The sequence below is a fragment of the Danio rerio genome, chromosome 6 (assembly GCF_049306965.1).
Source record: "Danio rerio strain Tuebingen ecotype United States chromosome 6, GRCz12tu, whole genome shotgun sequence".
NCBI classification, from domain to species: domain Eukaryota; kingdom Metazoa; phylum Chordata; class Actinopteri; order Cypriniformes; family Danionidae; genus Danio; species Danio rerio.
The window spans coordinates 10,759,709-10,780,984 of NC_133181.1; the positions used below are offsets into that span (position 1 = coordinate 10,759,709).

General features: G+C 38.2%; 1 protein-coding gene across 6 annotated transcripts in view; it reads left to right on the top strand.

Moving 5' to 3' along the window:
• Positions 1–21,228, top strand: part of als2b (alsin Rho guanine nucleotide exchange factor ALS2 b) — a 64,946-nt gene extending 43,718 nt beyond the window's left edge. For all 6 annotated transcript variants that reach the window (XM_009302176.5, XM_073953671.1, XM_009302175.5 and 3 more), the window contains 13 exons: positions 326–437; positions 775–852; positions 4,914–5,047; positions 5,142–5,306; positions 7,072–7,189; positions 7,329–7,486; positions 7,562–7,669; positions 11,635–11,811; positions 11,895–11,940; positions 16,316–16,377; positions 16,467–16,616; positions 18,181–18,277; positions 19,392–21,228. In XM_009302176.5, the coding sequence (XP_009300451.2) occupies positions 326–437; positions 775–852; positions 4,914–5,047; positions 5,142–5,306; positions 7,072–7,189; positions 7,329–7,486; positions 7,562–7,669; positions 11,635–11,811; positions 11,895–11,940; positions 16,316–16,377; positions 16,467–16,616; positions 18,181–18,277; positions 19,392–19,430 (1,444 nt within the window). In that variant the 3' untranslated portion in view covers positions 19,431–21,228. The remainder of the gene's footprint in view (positions 1–325; positions 438–774; positions 853–4,913; positions 5,048–5,141; positions 5,307–7,071; positions 7,190–7,328; positions 7,487–7,561; positions 7,670–11,634; positions 11,812–11,894; positions 11,941–16,315; positions 16,378–16,466; positions 16,617–18,180; positions 18,278–19,391) is intronic.
• Positions 21,229–21,276: the final 48 nt, after the last annotated feature.

Below are 21,276 nucleotides of genomic sequence, written 5' to 3' on the forward strand. Positions count from 1 at the left end.
GATGTTTAGTAATTATTAATTTATAACAGGCCTAAAATGAAAATACACTGAGCTAAATATGTCATAATTAATGTTGTTGACAGAAATCTCTCAAAATGGTGAAATATCTAGGTCACCCTTTTCAATAAGGTTTCATTAGTTAATGTATTTACTAACTTTAACTACTTGTAGAGCATTTATTAATCATTGTTCAACATTCACTAATGCTTTGTTAACATTCAAATTCATGGTTGTTAACAGTTGACAAGGGTATTAAATATATTAAATATTTTCAGACATGTATAAAAATATGTGCAGTACAGTAACTGTGTTTTAACTGTGTCAGAGGAGAGAAGTATATGGGCATGTGGCTGGATGATCAACGGCAGGGGAACGGAGTTGTTGTTACACAATTTGGCCTATACTATGAAGGTGCATTCAGCAACAACAAAATGATGGTGAGAATCACATAAGCACATATTTTTAATTATATTGTGGATTTTCCAAGTGTATTTGCAATATATTGTGTTTTATACAGCAGTGACCACTTAATCAAATATTGTAATATATTTGTTAAATAAAACCATATTTTGTTATTAAATGTTAAAGGTGTGGAAGAATTGATTGTGTTATTTGCATGTTGGTAATAAAAATGTTGAATACATGAAAGTTCATACTGTACATACTGACTCTTTTAACGCTCTTAAAATATCAAAACATAACACAAATATTCTTATTTGCTTTTAAAGTATGAGGCAATAATATTATTTGTCTTGTTATTTGATTTCTTTTAAGGGTACTGGGGTGTTACTCTCTGAAGATGACACTACATTTGAAGGAGAGTTTTTAGAAGACTGGACTCTTAATGGAAAGGTGATTCGTAATGTTCGCAAACACGTTTCCAGTTTACAATTTACAATAACACTGTGCACAAATTCAGGGTTTTTAAAAAAGTATCTTAAGCTCATCAAGGCTGCATTCATCTAATTGAAAATATTGTAAAATCACTTTTGAAAAATATAACATTAAAGTAACAGTTTTCTGTTTTAATATGGTTTAAAAGTGTAAAATAGTAATAGAGCAAAAAAAATGACAGATATTTGGTTAAAATATATAACATGAAGTCAACTATAATGCAGTATTACCAAAATTTACACACACAAAAAAAAAAAGTCAATGTCAACAACGAGTGACTCTTGATGATTCATTCATTCAGTTTCTTGTCGGCTTAGTCCCTTCATTAATCCGGGGTCGCCACAGCGGAACAAACCGCCAACTTATCCAGCAAATTTCTACGCAGTGGATGCCCTTCCAGCCGCAACCCATCCCTGGGAAACATCCACACACACATTGACACACACTCTAACACTACGGACAATTTAGCCTACCCAATTCACCTGTACCACATGTCTTTGGACTGTCCGGGAAACCAGAGCACCCGGAGGAAACCCACGCATGATGATTTTCAGAAGTATTTTTTTTAGGAATATAAGGTTAAAATCTGCATTTATTTTGTAACATTTTTAGTCATTACCATATAATTTTTATTAATTTCAGGCTTCCTTGATGAATAAAAGTATTTGGAATTTTGGTATTTTGGTAAAATTCTCCAAATCATTGAATCAGATGTTCATATCACTTCCATTTCCACAGGTGTATAATAGAAAGCACTAGGCAATAAGTTTGCCATGATACTGGAATTCGGTACCAATCGATACTTAAATTAAAAAAATGTCAATTTCCCACTAACATTTAAGTGCTGTTGAGCGTGTTCTTATACAGCGCTGATTTGCCATTGTGTTCACATGCTCAACAGAAATGACTGTGATTGGCCATTAGGGTCATCAGTTCACCGAACTCACTTCTGTTTACTGACAGTGCATTCACATGGTGCTTCAGCGTCAACGCTTGACGGATGGCGTGTCTGATGAATTTAGTCTGCAACTGGCTACTAATGTCTGAGCTGGAGTATTTCCATAAAGCGATCTAATTGGCTGTTGAGCCCATTGGTTCTTAAAAAATTGAGAAATTTCCTACCTCTACAGTCAGCAACGCCACTGAAGCGGCGCTGACAGATCACAATGCAGTTCTGCAACGCCTGACGTCACCCATTCAAAGTGAATAGGAAGCGTTGATGCTGACACCTCATGTGAATGCCGCGTGAGTGTAAGTACAGATAAAGGAACACTGGAGCGTTTTGAAGTTGTGATTCATCAGCAGATCGCTCAAATGCCAGCTTATAATCAAACCAGCTATTCGACGTGTCTTTGAAACGCTCCAGTGTCCCTGTATCTGTGGTTACACTCAGTAAACAGTGGTGAGTTTGGTGAACTGATGACCTTCACGGCCCATCACAGTCATTTCTGTTAAGCACGTGAACACTATGGCAAATCAGCGCTGTTTAGGAATGTGCTTAGTAGCGCTCAATAGTTAGCGGGAAATGTTTTTAAAATGTCAGTATTGACTGGTACTGAATTCCAGTATCATGCAACCCTAGAAGGCATGCAGATTTCTTCTGCAAACATTTGCGAAAAAATTGGTTGCTCTTTGGAGCTCGGGGAATTCAAGCATGATAATGTTATAGGTAGTTCATTTGTGAGAATTCCTCACTACTAAATATTCCATGGTCAACTGTTGCATTATTATAGTAAACTCATAAACTCATAAAATGGGGTTAGTGTGCAGAAGCCAAAAGCTTCATGTTGCCTCAAGAACAGTGCTTGGAATTTGAATTCAATGAATGGGTTTCTGACTAAGCGGCTGCATCCAACACTTGCATCACCAATGCTTTTCTGTCTGGCCGTCAAATGGATAAATCTGGGATTGGTGGTTACACATAGTGCCAAATGTAAAATTTGCTGGATGGGGGGTTTTGGTGCAGCGTTGTTTTTCAGGGGTTGGGCTTGGCCCCATAGTTCTTAATGCTTCAGCATACCAAGACATTTTGTCCAATTTCATGCTCCCAACTTTGTGGGAAATGTTTGGTCAATGCCCCTTTCTGTTTCAACATGACATCATGTAAAAACATGACAGTGTAAAAAGCAAAGTCCAAAGAGACATGAATGAGCGAGATTGGTGTGGAGGAAATGGACTGGCCTGAAAAGAGTCCTGACATCAACCTAAATGAGCACTTTTGGAATTACTTAGGCTGTAAGCCATGTCTTCTCATCTAACATCGGTGTCTGGCCTCATAAATGTCCTTCTAATACAGAGGTGCCCAAACTCGGCCCTGGAGGGCCGGTGTCCTGCAAAGTTTAGTTCCAGCCCCAATCAGACACACCTAGGCTAGCTAAACAAGCTCTTACTTTTTCCTCCAGGAGCGTGTTTGGGCACTGCTGTTCTTGAAGAATGGTCAAAATTTCCCCTAAACACTTTGGAAAGCCTTCAACAGTTGAAGCTGTTATAGCCTCAAATGGTGGCCAACTGCATAATAATGCAAAAAACAGAAATGTGCGCACATCTAGAAAAATCTTGAAGGCAGGTGCACGATCAAAAGACAAACATAAGTAGCAAAAGATTCAAAGTAAATCGGCACACTGCCACTTTAGCTCTCAAAAAAATTTTAATGTCAAAATTACAAAATTACAAAATCACAACGTTTCGACCGACATGGTCTTCATCAGGTAAAGCGTTGCAAATGGAAGTCCTCCAGAAATAGTCAAACAGCTCTACACAGCACCTGCAGTCAATTATCACAATCAGCTAACAAGCCGGTAAACAGGAACATTTGCATACAATAATATACATCTAAACAATGTGAAAAACATGCACACCATTACAAACAGACATTTAAAATACAAATACAAATTCTCACTATAGAATTCCTCGGAGACAGTATTCTATAGGCTAAATAGATATAGCGCATCACACCTGCACAAAATCACATCAATCAAACAGAAGGCCAGTAGATCTAGGGGCAAGAACATTATGTACATATTTAGTATACAACAATTCATTCATTCTTTTTTTTGTCAGCTTAGTCCCTTTACCAATCCGGGGTCGCCACAACAGAATGAACCGCCAACTAATCCAGCAAGTCTCTACGCAGCGGATGCCCTTCCAGCCGCAACCCATCTATGGGAAAAGTATACAACAATATAGCATGCAAATACACTTACAAAAAGGATTTTAAATCAAAATCCAAATTCAAACCTCTCGGGGATAAAGTGTTTAGTGTGTAAATGTAAAAATATAAAAAGCTTCCCTCTGTAATAAAAGTCTGTCAACATCGCCACCCCTTCTCGGCACCTTCACTTGTTCAATGCCAATATATCGCAAAGTCGCAAGGTTATGTTTCAATGCATTAAAATGAACGGCGATAGGATTTCGTTGATCGTTTAATCGTATATTACTTCTGTGTTCAGCAATTCGTGTTTTTAAACACCGTCTTGTTTTACCTATATAGGCTAAACCACAAGGACATTTAATCATATAGATCACATTTTTTGTGTTGCATGAAATCACACCTTTAATCTTTAATTGCTTACCTGAATGTGGATGACTAAAAAACTGACATTTGGTTGTAAAATTACACTGTGCGCATTGACCACATCTATAGTTACCTTCAGGGACTGAGAAAGGATTATCCGACCGATCGGAACCTTGATCTGCTCTCACTATCATTTGTCGCACATTAGGAGCTCGTTTAAAAACAATTCGTGGAGGATCTTTACAACAGTGTCTCATGTTTGACTATTTCTGGAGGACTTCCATTTGCAACGCTTTACCTGATGAAGACCATGTCGGTCGAAACGTTGTGATTTTGTAATTTTGACATTAAAATTTTTTTGAGAGCTAAAGTGGCAGTGTGCCGATTTACTTTGAATCTTTTTCAACTGCATAATAAACCATACAGTTTGTCCATACAGTTTGTCATTAGCTTTAATGTGCATGTAAAGGCAGATGTCCCAAAACTTTTTGTCTTCTCTCCACAGGGTGTGTTGACCATGCCGAATGGAGACTATATTGAAGGCTCTTTTTGTGGAGTTTGGGGAACCGGGCTAAAGATGTCAGGTTCCTACTACAAACCCAGCCTGTACGACTCAGACAAGGAGAAGGGTCATGCACTGTAAGAGCATTGTTGATCTGTGAAGCGTACTCAAATTTTTTGTTACATTATGATTTTAGATGGAGAACCTATATGTTAATGAGTTTGTGTGCAGTAAACTGGGCCGGTTAGCAGTTCACTCTGAAGAGAAGTGGAAGGCTGTGTTTTTGGAGTGCTGGAACAGGCTCGGTTGTGATTCCCCTGTACAGGGGCAAACCACGACAGCGTGGGACAACATTGCCATTGCACTCACTGCTAACCTGAGACAGCAGAGAGACAGGTACAGATTTCAGTGACACTTTTTTTCTTTGGCTTAGTCTTTGATTTATCTGGGTTCATCACAGCAGAATGAACCACCAACTACTCTGGTATTTTTTTTTATATGCAACGGATGCCCTTCCAGCAGCAAAGCGGTTATTAGGCGCAAGATAACACTGGTCATACACTCACCGGCCACTTTATTAGGTACACCTTACTAGTACCATTTTAGACCCCCTTTTGCCTTCAGAAAGCTGCCTTAATCCTTTGTGGCATAAATTCAACAAGGTACTGGAAATAGTCCTCAGAGATCCAAATTGACATGATAGTGTTTGTCAGCTGCACATTTGTGATGTAAATCTCCCGTTCCATCACATCCCAAACATGCTGTATTGGATTGAGATCTGGTGACTGTGGAGGCCACTTGAGTACAGTGAACTCATTGTCATGTTCAAGAAACCAGTCTGAGATGATTTGTGCTTTATGACATGGCGAGTTTACCTGCTGGAAGTTGACATCCAAGGATGGGTACACTGTGGTCATAAAGGGATGGACATGGTCAGCAACAATACTCAGGTAGGCTGTGGCGTTGACACGATGCTCAATTTGTACTAATGGGCCTAAAGTGTGCCAAGAAAATATCTCTCACACCATGAGACCACCACCACCACCACCCTGAACAGTTGATGCAAGGCAGGATGGATCCATGCTGTCATGTTGTTGATGCCAAATTCTGACCCCACCATCTGAATGTTGCAGCAGAAATTGAGACTCATCAGACCAGGCAACGTTTTTCCAATCTTCTATTGTCCAATTTTGGTGAGCCTGTGCGAATTGTAGCCTCAGTTTCCTGTTCCTAACTGACAGTAGTGGCATCCAGTGTGGTCTTTTGCTGCTGTAGCACATCCGCCTCAATGTTGGACGTGTTGTGCATTCAGAGATGCTCTTCTGCATACCTCGGTTGCAACTAGTGGTTATTTGAGTTACTGTTGCCTTCCTTTCAGCTCCAACCAGTCTGGCCATTCTCCTCTGACTTCTGCCCTCAACAATGCATTTGGGCCCACAGAACTGCCGCTCACTGTATATTTTCTCTTCTTCAGGACCATTCTCTGTAAACCCTGGAGATGGTTGTCCCATCCCAGTGCATCAGCAGTTTTTAAAGTACTCAGACCAGCCCATCTGGCATAAACCACCATGCCACATTCAAAGTCACTTAAATCACCTTTCTTCCCCAGTCTGATGCTCGGTGTGAACTGCAGCAGATCGTTTTGACCATGTCTACATGCCTAAATGCATTGAGTTGCTGTTATGTGATTGGCTGATTAGAAAATTGCCTTAGCAAGCAGTTGGACAGGTGTACCTAATAAAGTGTCCGATGACTGTAAACAGTGATCAGAATCACCGGTTGAGATGTGGAGATGTGCCTCCTTATACAAATATTGAAATATGAAATTTTAACTAATTATTAGACATTTTAAAGTGTTTGGAAATCAAAACGTGGCAGCGAGTGAGACCTAATGAGACAGCATAATTTTGCCTAAAATTGTTGAATTGTGCATATTGTTAATTGTGATTGTTATTGACCTTATTGCTACAGTATGTATATCCAGATATTTGACTGAGGAAAAAATAGAGGAGCACTTGATTTTACAAAATAAAGATGATATAATTGGTAGCTAACGAAGAAAATGAATAAGAACTGCAACATCCCCCCCCCAAAAATTATGAATTTAAAAATATGTAATAGTTTAATTTGTCAAAACTGAATGTTTATGTTCGTATTTTAGTCCAGAGTTGCTGAGCCGCTCACATCACAAAACACTAGAGAGTCTTGAGTGCATCCCTCAACATGTGGGTCCTGTAACATTAGAGGTGTACCACACGATCCGTCGGTACCTGGTGAAGGTAAACATTGTATTTATTAACTGATGCTAAACCACACTTTCCTCCAACACATTAGCTTCCTACTGTATATTTACCACTTTTGTACCACTGATTATTTTGCTCTGTATATCACAGACCCATGATGTGTGTTTCATTTCAGGCATGTGATACTCCTCTGCATCCTCTGGGTCGGCTGGTGGAGACGCTGGTTTCGGTATACCGGATGACGTATGTTGGTGTTGGAGCAAACCGCAGGTTATTACCGCAGGCCGTCAATGAGATCAAGTCCTATCTCAGCCGTATCTTTCAGCTCGTCAGGTAAGATGATCTGTAAAACAGAAAAGGAAGTGTGCTTTTCCATGTCTTTTAAATAACATGCTTGTTTGTGTTTAGATTTCTCTTTCCCGAACTGCCAGAAGAAGGAGGTTCACTAGCCGACCCTCCAAAAAAGAAGGTCGGCACAGACGCTGATGGAAAGCTGCTGGAGTCTCCTAAACCTGGGTATGGAAAATAGTATTAAAGGACTCTAAGGGTGGTCTATGCAACTGCAGTTGTTCATATTACAATTAGCTTTTAACTGGAATGTAAACAAAAAACATTCTTTATTCATTTTCCTTCGGCTTAGTCCCTTTATTTATCAGGGGTCGCCACAGCGGAATGAACCGCCAACTTATCTAGCAAATGTTTTACCCAGTACTGGGAAACATCCACACGCACTCATTCACACACATACACTACGGCCAGTTTAGTTTAAGCAATTCACCTGTATCGCATGTCTTTGGACTGTGAGGAAACTGGAGCACCCGGGGGAAACCCACGCAAACATGGGGAGAACATGCAAATCTCACAAAGAAATGCCAACTGAGCCAGCCGGTACTCGAACCAACGACCTTTTTGCTGTGAGGAGACAGCGCTAACCAATGAACCACTGTATCGCCTTGGTTAATCATAATTATGGCATTATAATTCCATGAAATTAAGATTATAGGTGGAGGAAACGAATTACAACCACTCACATTACTGTAATTAACTACATTTTTGGGGTATTTGTACTTTCATGACTAGAATTTTAAGTTTGTAATTTTACTTGTATTAAGCTAGTAATTTACTTTGTTACTTTTAAAATCACAATTTGTTACGGAGTACCATAATTTAATTAATATTTCGGTCCCACTTTATATTAAATGTTCTTAACTACTATGTACCTCCATCAAAAAATAAATACAATGTACTTACTGTGTTTATAATGTACTTGAGAACACTTGTGGTGCTTTTGAGTTGGGATAGAGGTTGGGTTATAGACAGGTTTGGTGGTATGGGTAGGTTTAAGGGTGGGTTAAGGTGTAAGGGATGGTCAACAGTGTATTTACAAATGTAATTACAAAAGTTAAATACAGATGTAGTTACATACATGTATTTAATCAAGCATAAGTACATAGTAAATACATGTATTTACACAATAAGTACATGGTAACAATCTATTAATTCCTGTGTAAGTACAAATTAGTTTAGGCCACTTAATATAAAGTGGGACCAATATTTCAACCACTGACCAGCATTTCAGTATCCAATAAAAAAAATCTCATATTAACGGACCAATGAAAAGCCTGGTACGTTATTTAAACTGAAAAAAAAAAAATTCAGGCTACTGCAGATTTACGTGAGTTGACCGTCATCATACAGTCACAAAGTTATCGATTGACATATGGAGATTCAAGACAACAGAAATGACGAAAAAATAGCAGAGGATGAATGCCCATGGCCACACCCGGAGAAGCTGTTCACCTACAGGTACAGAGGGAAGAAAGGGGACAGCTGTGCTGATGCAGTGTGAATAGCTTTGTTATCTTCTATAAATTCTAATTTAATTTATGCCCAACACTGGAATATCGCATAAAAGACGTGCAAATAAAGCAGCACTTCCGTCCAACAAGTCAAAGAAAACAAAATCGTCACTTCCGGATTAACTAGCGGCAAATATCAAAAGAAAAAACTGAATTTGCTGCGGAAGGAGAAGCTGTGTGAATGTATTATCTTCATCTAATAAATTACTTGCACCTCAGAAGGCAATCCTGACACGCAATCAACGTGCGCTGGCGTTTGAAGGCTCGAGACATGAAGTGCAGACATTTCTGGAGGTCATTAATAATATAATAACACTAATACTGAAATGGTTGAGGCGTTTTAGAATGACCAAAACAGCACTTTAGATGTTTTACAATGTGCTCAGCCTGCTGCTTTGTCCATTCGCAGACATTTTCAAAATGTATGTACATCATGGTGTTTTCATCAACCGTTTTTTTTTTTTTTTTTTTTATGTGCATATCCAAAAAGCACATAAAAATCAGTGGATGAAACCTGCCCTCTGTTGTACCATCCGGCTTACTTGTTATCCCATAAGTTAAGTTAATAATGTTTATAAAGTTACAAGAAGACTTACAACTTAATTTTTGTGACATTTTATTTATTTTATTTGTGTGTGTATATATATTTTCGGGCGGGCGAATTGTTTTTTTTATTGCCTGGATCTTGTCTGATTCAGCAATTATGGATAATTCCAGCAATGCCACCAGCTAAAAAAGTAATTTGTACTCTGGGTGGTTTTCATGAAGAGTAGTTTGTACTTTTACTTGAGTACTTTTTAACACCAGTATTTTTACTTGTAATTGAGTATAATTTCAGCAATGTAGCAGTACTTGTAATTGAGTACATTTTTTTTCCTCTTTCCACCACTGATTAAGATTAGAATTTGACATACAATTACATAAAATGTTTGAATGAAAAACACAATTATGAGATACTAAGTCCTAATTAGGAGATAAGTTGAAATCATAAATTGACATTGTGAGATAATAAGAATTTTGAGAAAAGGAATTCATAAGAAGTCATATGGCAAAACTATGACAAAACATTGAGAATTATGAATCATAAAATAAGTCATAAAATTATGAGATACTAATTATTATTAATTGAATTTATGACACTCATAGTTATATCAAATGAGGTATTAAGTCATAATAATTGCAGGATTTAAATTACAGTATACACAGTGAGAATAAATATATTTTCTTTTTATCTTATTACAGTTATGACGTTGTACAGTGGGGGAAATAAGGTGTTTTTGACTTGAAATTTTCCCCGGATGTTGGTAACAACCAAAAAAATTTAGAAATGCAAAGAAAACATTTATGTGTAATAAAATCGAATGGCGAAGTATTGAACACATGAAGAAAGGCAGGTGCAGAAAGGCAGTGAAAGTCCAGACAGCAGCTGAAATCTCTCAGTAGTTCTTCAGCAACCCTCTGCCTTTCCTCAGAGTAAATGAATATTCGCTGCTTCAGTCCAACATCTACATTAGCAAGATGTTGAAAATGAAACCGGGGTGGACATTTCAGCAGGAGAATAATCCAAAACACAGCCAAGGAATCTCAAATGCTTTCAGAGAAAGAAAGTCAAGCCGTGGAATGGCCCAGCCAATCACCTGACTTGAATCCAATAGAAAATACTTAATAAAGATCAGATTTGGTAGACGAGCCCCACAGAACCACCAAGATTTTTTACACTCTTTTGAAGTCTGTGAAAAACTCACACTTGAGCAATGCATGTGACTTCGTTCTCCATTTGAGAGGCGTCTTTAAGTAACCCTCTATATCAGGAGTGTCCAAACTCGTTCCGGGAGGGCTGGTGTCCTGCATGTTTTAGTTCCAACCCCAATTAAACACAACTGAACCAGCTAATCAAGCTCTTTCTAGGCGAACTAGAAGCTTCCAGGCAGGTGTGTTAAAGAAAGTTGGCACTAAACTGTGCAGGACACCAGCCCTCCAGGACTGAGTTTGGACACCCCTGCTCCGTCATAATAACTATAAACTGTTAAAAGGGGTAACAGCACAATGAGATGCTAAATACTAATTATTACTTGTGACAACTTTAAAATTATGAGTCCTAATTATAATGAGGGGCGAAGCAGTGGCGCAGTAGGTAGTGCTGTCGCATCAAAGCAAGAAGGTCGCTGGGTTGCTGGTTCGATCCTCGGCTCAGTTGGCGTTTCTGTGCGGAGTTTGCATGTTCTCCCTGCGTTCGCGTGGGTTTCCTCCGAGTGCTCCGGTTTCCCCCACAGTCCAAAGACAAGCAGTACAGGTGAATTGGGTAGGCTAAATTGTCCGTAGTGTATGAGTGTGTGTGGATGTTTCCCAGAGATGGGTTGCGGTTGGAAGGGCATCCGCTGCGTAAAAAACTTGCTGGATAAGTTGGCGGTTCATTCCGCTGTGGCGACCCCGGATTAATAAAGGGACTAAGCCGACAAGAAAATGAATGAATGAATGAATTATAATTACAGTTGTGAGATTAAAAAAATTTTAAACCAGCTGACCAAATTCTGAGAAACCATCAATTATGATTTGTAATAAGATCTAAACAGTTCCTAATTTCTGTTTAATTTATTTGTACTGTGCTTTACATGTTGTCAGGTGTGTGGTCAGCAGCTCTGCTCTCCTCCTGCCGGTGCTGTTGCCACGTCTCTATCCTCCTCTCTTCACGCTCTACGCTCTAGAGAAAGAGAAAGAGGACGATGTGTATTGGGAGTGTGTGCTGCGACTCAACAAACAGCCAGATCTGGCACTGCTGGCTTTCCTCGGGGTCCAACAGTGAGTCCGCCGCACAACTGCGTAAGATAGGAATAGATCTGAATATCCTGGAGTGATCCATTTTTCTGTTCTTGTTTTCAAAGGAAGTTCTGGCCTGTAACTGTTACAATACATGGAGAAAAACAACAGGTAATAATGAAATACTGTATGTTCTGTTACATGAGAGACTCTGTAGTAGGTCTGCGCAATATATTGTTTCAGCATCGATATCGTAATGTGTGCATTTGCAATAGGATTTGCAATGTGGAGTCAGGGTTATACAGAAGTTGACCAGTAGCCATAATTCAAAAATACTTATGCTGCCTCCCAATTCGCATACTATCTATCCTAAATAGTATTTGAAAATAGAATTAGTATTTTAACTGCAACAACAATGTTAACTTCTATCAAGATATGTTTGTACCTTAACTTCTGAATGGATAATCACCTAAAGACCTGAGGAGATTTCTCTGCATGAAAGACTTGCGAATGGCAGATTATCCTGCTGCTGCTTCCTCAATAAGGCAGGAACAGTAATTAAATATGACAAGAAATGTGGAAGATATGTTGAGATGATTGACCGGGGATGTAACTAAGCAACATAACAACCCGTTAACATGAAAGCATAGATATATACATTAGATGTCGCCTGGCCTATTGTTGTCTATTGGACGGAATGCGTGAATAGCGCCGCCATCAAGGGTAGCGCTCCTTTGAAATGAATGCGGGACCAAGGTACAGTGGAGGACTGTGGCCATCCAAAGCCAGAGATATACACATATATCTATGATCGGGAGTTTTCCTGGATGTTAGTATGTAATTTTTTTTTCTAATTACGCAAATTATAATTTTACATCACTTTTCTACATTGATGGATCAGTGACCGCACGGGCATTCCTGACAAAAAGCTTGTGTTTGTATGTACAGAAATGTACTATTCACCCTCCCTGTTAAATTTAATCTAATCATGTCCTGAAACACAGCTCCTCTCCTGCTTTCACTTCTCATACAGACGGCGGGAGCGATTCGTTTGTGAATGAATCCCCCGAACGACTATTTCACTAACGTTAGCCGACAATAATACAGGTTTCTGGCAGCGCAGCATCTCGTTGTCATATTTATTTTGCATTGTTTGCTGATTTTATTCAACAAAACTAGCATAAGTCGAGTGTTTAGTGCGAGTTGGAGCTGCTTTGCCTTATGGTGAATGCAGTAAGTGACTGTTATCATCAATAACGTTACCTGATTAGCACAAAAGTTCAGAACATACAAAAACAGAAAAAAACTTAATATTACCTAAAAAATGTTCTGCCTTTGTGCTTTGTTTTCTTTGTTTGCTCGTTACTACACACGTAGACACCGCTAAAGTCCCGCATCTTCACGTAATAACACTGTCTTGACTAGTGCTGTTGAATGACATTTGTCCTGGGAGCACTGTACCAATGTGGCGGCGCTATTGACGCATGCTCAGGGTCCCTATGCGATATCGAGTGTATATATCTATGACATGAAAGTAGTATGTCCCAAAGCTTGCATACTCTTCTGTTACACATTGAAAGTATATACTTTTCCTTTACAAAAAAAAAGTAGATACTTTAAGAGTGTAGAGTAAGTATGTGAATTGAGACGCAGCTGTGATTTATGGTTACATTTTGCAATGACTCCACAATGTTACCAAATATTTTAGCATTTGCATGATTTCCTAAGGCTCATGTTAGCATTTTAGGCCAGTTCAAGCATTCAGACACAATAAATTAAAATGTTAACTTTTAAGAAAGATTAATTGTATTTATGTACAGCAGGGAAAATAAGTATTGACCACGTCACCGTTTTTCTCAGAGATCATATTTCTAAAGGCCATATATATATATATATATATATATAAATCCATATATGCAAAGAAAACATCTAATTAGTTTACAAATTAAGTTATGCATATTAAAATGAGATGATGCAGGGAATATGTATTGAACACATGAAGAAAGGGAGGTGCAGAAAGGCAGTGAAAGCCCAGACAGCTGCTGAAATCTCTCAGTAGTTCTTCAGCAACCCTCTGTCCATCGTCAGTGTAAATTAATATTAGCTTCTTCAGTCCAACATCTACATTAGCAGGATGATGAAGATGAAACCAGGGTGGACATTTCAGCAAGAAAATTATCCAAAAAACAGCCAAAGGATCTCTTAAATGCATTTAGAGAAAGAAAATCAAGCTGTGGAATGGCCCAGCTAAATCTCATTTAAATCTAATATAAAATACAAATTAAAGATCAGATTTGATAGACCAGATTCACAGAACCACCAAGATTTTTACACTCTGTTGGGGCTCTATTTTGATGGTCCATGCACAGAGCGCAAAACGCAGGGCGCAAACTCTTTCAGGGTGTGTCAGAACGCATGTTTGCTAATTTAAGGACGGGAAAATCCGCTTTGCGCCATGGCGCATGGTCTAAAAGGGTTGAGTTTATTTTCTTAATGAGTTATAGGTGTGTTTTGAGAATAAACCAATTAGAATCTCATCTCACATTCCCTTTAAGAGTCAGCTGCGTCGCGCCATAAGCGCATTCGCTATTTACAGGATGTAAAGTTACTTCAAGTGGGAAAACTGAGCATTTCACTAGCAAACAGTTAACAGATTTTTTTAACAGAAAACTGTTAAACAGAGCATCTACTGTGTGAGAATGAGAGATAATGGAACTACTTTCACTTTCGCTCTCGGATAGGGAAACCTTTACGCACGGACATCAATTAGTCTATAAATAATTAATTGCGTTTGTTAAGCGCAAATATTCGTTTCAAAACTATTTCTAAATTCAGTTCTAATTTCCAGCAAACGAATAAATGAACAATTATTACGAAGTGTGCTCAAAAACCTGAGTTACATGCTGTGCCCAATATGGTCTAAAATCTGACAGGTGGGCAAATCTAAGCTTGTTTTTAGTAAAACAAATATACATATGGATATAATAAATAATACTGCTAATAATAATAACATTATACAAAAGCAAATTGTTATGAATGAACTGAAAAAGCCTCCCGAGATAAAGGCATAAAAGCAGTGATTTTCCATATTTATGCAGGCTAGAAAATAATGTTTTGTAATATTTTAATCCTTTATTTTTATATCCTATATCTATTCTTATTATATCCTATATATATCCTTAATATTTACATTTTTTCATATGCAAAGATATTTGCCTATTGCTCTCTTGTGCGTATTAAGCAGTGTGTAAGCGAGGCGCAACTCTGCGCCGGAGTTTAGACCGGGTTAGTTTTGGTCTAATGAAAAATCTATTTTAGTTTCTCAAATTAGCAACGCGCCAGCAGTGCGCCTCAGAACGCCTTCCTTTTTAGACCAGAAAGCCTATGGGCGCACAAATGAGCGCTAATGCATTTGCTATTTAAACAGCGTAGCGCAACGCCTCAAAACAAGTCTTGCGCCAAGCTGAAACTACCAAAAGACTATTGCGCCGCGCCTTGCACCACACTGCGCCAGGTGTATGATAGGGCCCTTGAAGTCTATGAAAAAAAAAAATCACACATAAGCAATTCATGCGACTTCATTCTTCATATACAGTAAGAGGCGTCTTTAAGCTACCATCATTAAAAAAGCCTTTTATATAAATTATTAGATACATTTCAGTAGTTTAGTCCTTTCATCTTGTGTCATTCCATTGTTATTAAACATAACTCATTTTCCAGATTTTTTTTTTGTTTTGCTATCTTTTTATGTTTGTATTGTTTGTGTTTTTACTGAAACTTGGTTCAATTTCGTTGTCTACAACTCCTTTAGAAATATTATTCCTAGGAAAAAAACATGACATGCCTAATACTTATTTTCCCCACTGTATATACGATGAAGACTATACAGTGTTCTTTTACATTTGACATTTCTAATTTGTGTACTTGAATACTGCTAGACTCCACAGAAAACTGTAAAGCAGTTTACTTTATTAGTATTTATTAATGCATTTATTAATATAATAATAACAATAATGCAGCCCTACTCTGTAGTCTTTAATTACTGTATATCTCAGAATTATCCCATTACATGCAAAATGCTGACAATGTTAGCTGCAATAAGACTTAAAGGGATAGTTCACCCAAAAATGAAAAAATTAAAACATACTCACCTTAAAGCAAACCTTTATTATTTTAATTTTTAGGCTAAAAAGAGTTGAACATAAAAGATATTTTGAAGAATGTTGGAAATCGTTAACTATTGACTTCCAAATAGTGCAAATTTGGAAACTTGAAAATAAGATGCTTTGTTTTCCATTGTAAAAACAAATACAATGGAAGTCAATGGTTTCAGGTTTCCAACATTTATCAAAATATCTTTTTTCATGTTTAATAAGGAACTCAAACAGGCCTAAATGAGTTTTGGGAAACTGTACAGGAGATCTCTGTGATGGTCCTGGGAAAGAAAGATTATAAGACTCATTAAACTCAAACAGTATTGGAACAAGTGGCAGATGTGTTTTGGGTGAACTATTGCTTTAAAACTTTATGTACAATATGTTTGTAGGTTCTCTCAAGCACTAAAGACGCCTGTTTCGCCTCAGCAGTTGAGACTTTGCAGCAAATAAGGTTGATTTACAACAGTTTTTGCATGATAACTTTTACACTTTTTTCCTGATAATTGTTTTAATGTTGCTTCCCTTTTTTTGTTTCAACAGCACAACGTTCACGCCCTCAGACAAGCTTCAGGTGATCCAGCTGACCTTCGAGGAAATAACCCAGGAAGTGCTCGCACTCCTGAAACAGGATTTCTTGTGGTCTATGGATGACCTGTTTCCTGTCTTCCTCTTTGTTGTTCTGCGTGCACGGTAAGATTGAGGTCATGTGATTTGTAAGGCCCTGTTTTTAAAAACAAAAGCATCTAAAGATTTATTCATTCATTCATTTTCCTCCGGCTCAGTCCCATCAGGGGTCACCATTGCGGAATGAACCACCAACTTATACAGCATATGTTTTAAACAGCGGATGCCCTTCCAGCTGCAACCCAGTACTGGAAAACATTCATACACACTCATTCACACACATGCACTATGGCCAATTTAGTTTATTTAATTTACCTTATTCTTCGCCATCGAGCGGGTGCAGCCATTTAAATCTTTTTGGCCCGAGACTTCCGGTCTTATTCACTTCCATTCAGTTTTAGACAATAAAAACTGATAATGATATTTTCTTATTATATTATTCTACTTGGTCTGTATAGTCATGCAAACATTTGTTTGTAGAGCAAGTAGTTTACTGCCGTTTATTATTCCTAGTCATTTCTCCCATAGGCGACTGAATCAGAAGTTCTGAAACAATCGCGAAAACAGGTCCCTACTAAAAAAACCAGCTTAAACCAGCCTAGGCTGGTTGGCTGGTTTTAGCTGGTCGACCAGGCTGGTTTTAAAGGGGTTTTGGCCATTTCCAGGCTGGTTTCCAGCCATTTCCAGCCTGGTCTTAGCTGGTCAGGCTGGGAGATGACCAGCTAAAACCAGCTTGACCAGCCTAGCCAGGCTGGGAGCCCAGCCAAAACCAGTTATGTCCAGCTTAAACCAAGCTGGTCAAGCTGGTTTTGCTAGATTTAGCTGGTCATTTTCCAGCCTGACCAGCTAAGACCAGGCTGGAAATGGCTGGAAACCAGCCTGGAAATGGACAAAACCCCTCTAAAACCAGCCTGGTCGACCAGCTAAAACCAGCCAACCAGCCTAGGCTGGTTTAAGCTGGATTTTTCAGCAGGGGTGCACTTCCACATTTTAGAATAAGGTCAATAGCGCAAGTCTTTGGACTGTAGGGGAAACCGGAGCACCCAAAAGAAACATACACAAACACGGGGTGAACATGCAAACACAGACATGCCAACTGACCTAGCTGGGACTCAAACCAGCGACTTTCTTGCTGTGAGGCAACCTTGCTAACCACTGAGCCACCGTGTCACCCCTGAATACTTGTTAATTTATTTAAAAAATCACCCCAAATTTGACAAGATGACTTTTCCCCTTAAAATCTACTGCTAGATATAAATGTCGATGTGTCTTAGCAGACTAATTGTGATAAGTTCATCTAAGACAGTGATGTCCAAACTTCGTCCTGGAGGGCCGGTGTCCTGCATAGCTTAGCTCCAACTTGCTTCAACACACCAGTCTGGAAATTTCTTGTATACCTGGAATAAGCTTGATTAGCTGGTTCAGGTGTGTTTAATTGGGGTTGGAACTAAAATATGTAGGATGCCGGCCCTGCAGGACCGAGTTTGGACACCCCTGATCTAAGATATTCCTTCATACCAGGTCTAAGTGATGAGAGAGGTTTTTTGCATGTCCAGTCCATATAACTGATCAGTTTAAGCTGAGAAAATGGCATTTTATTATAAACGATGCATGTCTTTAACTGACACAGGATAAGGAATCTGGGGTCAGAGGTCAGTCTCATTGAGGACCTAATGGATCCATGTGTACAACATGGAGAGCATGGCATCATGTTCACCACCCTCAAGGTACGCATTTTCACATTTTTAATTCACAGTTATTTTCCAGATCTAACATTGGGTTTAACAATGTTTCACACTCAGACTAGTAGGACTTTATCGTAATTGTGGCCAGATATTCATTGGAATATATAATTATTATTAATTTTCAACCAAAGCCTTTGATTATTTTGCTAATTGTTTGTTTTTGTAAAACTTTTTAAATCTCTGAGTCGACATTTTCTATCGATATGTGGTTTAGCTTCGTATGCTGGCACCTCATGGCATGTCTAAAACGGAATTATACATAAATTTATCATAGTAGAGTTTTCAAATGTGGATGAGAAATGCACTGGAATATCACAACAACAGTGTTGACATTGTATTAGTCTACTATTAGTGTATCCTAAACATTTTGTACCAATTAATGAGAGAAGAATATATGCCTCATTGCCCTCCAAAGTGTTCCACAAGTGGAAGTGACATCCCAAATCACTCAATGCTTTGAAGATTGTCATGCATTTAAACAACCAATGCAACAGACTTGACCAGAAGGCAGAGAAAGATGCTAAATTATAGCTTTTTTTTAGAAACCTAGACAGAAAATTTGTTGTTTTTTAATGCAAATGTTTATTTAACTTAGTAAACACACAAGATAGATGAAAATGAAACTTGATTATTTCATCAAAATTGATGCTGAACGTATGATTTAGGAGGCGAAAACAATCAAAAAACATAGGTGGAGTCTTTATATTTTCCAAAAAAGGTCTCTAAAATAAACTTATAAATCTTAATGAACTGTAAGATTATAATATCTTATTAATTGTAAACCTCAATACTCTGAAATTGAAAGGTGCTCTAGTGGCAGACACTAGAGGTCATGGTCTTTAGCCTTTTTGTTAGAGCAACTGACTCCCATGCATAGAATCATCAGTTTGATCCCAGCTCTGGAGGGGGGTTGGATGCAGTAGGAATGGTGGGTTACACTTGGGGGCTCCTCCGGGATGGGAGGGTAGGTTTAGGTGGGTTACACATTTAATAAATAATTAAGATTCTATCACTTACAGGTTCAATTAATTATAATGATTATATAGGTTGATATAGTGTAATAAATATTTCTCTTTCTGATTTCTTCCTGACTCAGGCGTGCTACTATCAAATCCAGCATGAGAAGGTCACGTAATCAACGCATCGCTCCAAATCCCATCGTGTAATGACTGACAAACAGAGCAGCCAATCAAATGTGGTGCTTGCAATGACTTGCTGTGTGATGAGCCAATCATTTTCCATGTCTGGATCACATGACTGGGGTAATTGAAGACTCTTATGTGCAAGTCAGGTTTAACTGTGGTTTAACTTTCACTCTATACATCGTGTCTTCCTCAATTGGAAAGCTGGGGGTTTTAACTGCTGCCATTCCATCACGTTAAAGGTAATAATTATGTGCTCCAACTCAGTGTTTTATTATTATTATTATTATTATTATTATTATCAATTAGCCAATGCGTTATTGGCTCAAAATGACTGACGTTATCAGTATATCGCACACATCTCTTTCTCCAAGCACACAACGGTTGATCCAGTGTCAACTGAAGATGTAGATAATTAGTGTTCTGTATACCGTCCCAAATAATGCTTCCATCTACCTCTGTCTTTAAAGTAAAATACTTCATCGCGCTCAACTTATTCTGATCGAGTTGCATTATTCAGTCCAAACAGCACACCGCCTCGGACAAAACAACCACCTGAAAAAAAAACAAGCATAATTCTAATTCATTTGAAGGTTTTTTTTTTATCTACAGCACAGTAACCTGCTTTATTATGTATGAATTCTTCTTTACAAGCTTCTTAGTTCAACCCAATTGAAACCTATGACAGTTAAAGGGATAGTTCACCCAAGTTTATTTATTATTTACTCTTGGTTCCAAACTTTAATAGTTTTCTTTCTTCTGTTGAACACAAAATAAGACGCTTTGAAGACCTATAACCATTGACTTTTATAGTAGAATAAACAAATGCTATGGAAGTCAATAGTTACAGGTTTCCAGCATTTTTTTAAAATATCTTCTTTGTGTTCAACAGAAGAAAGAAGCTCATATGACAGTAAATGGTGAACTATCTTTTTTAGCTAAAAGTGTTTGTGTCAATTGATTTTGCTTTTGATGCACTATTGTTTCTGTGTATTTTTGTCATGGAAGTAGCCAAATCATAGGCAGTGTTTGTGTTTTAACACACTTGAAAAAGAGCAAGACACAATGCTAAACTAATTTGGTCATTATTTTTCTATATTTTAATTGAAGCAGCTATTGCCGAACCTTCGTATACGCACTGCTGTGTATCATCCTCACTGTTTTCTCATTCCTGTGAAGTCTTAAAAGTGCCTCTGACAGTGTTATGAATGTGTGTTCACTACATCTCTGTACCCAGCAATAGCTTTTTTGAGTCAAGTCTCACGTTTTAAAGCTCAGCGGCCTAATGCGTTATTTTCTTTTATTGACATTGTTTTATTTATTTCATGGACAGATCTGGCTGCAGCCCAGATAATCTGAGTGATGTAGATAATCTGCAGGGTATTTCACGTACAGAACACCAGAAGGACGGTGAGTTGGTCAGGAAAAAAAAAAAACACAACAACCCATTTACAAGGATCAGAGATCAGGAGTTTGAGTGATTGTGTGTCACTAAATGTAATCGTGCAAACTGTTACGGCGAAGGACTGTTGATGTTTACAACCATTGACACTTGAGATGTTGCATGAATATCATAGTTTATGATGTCTTTTGGGTACAGTAAGTTACCGTACTGTACTTTCGCATCAGTTTTTCTATGCTGAGCCAAGGTGTGCATGTAAACTTGTGTTCGAATGTTTGTGTGCGTGCGAGTATGGATGGAGTTTGTGTCATTTTTGAAGATTATTGTATGTTCAGATTGTATATCGACTCATAAATCAAATGGATGGCAATAAAACTGTGATTGGGAGATTTAATTGTCATCTTTTGCTTTTTTAAAACTGTTCCTTTATTACAGCA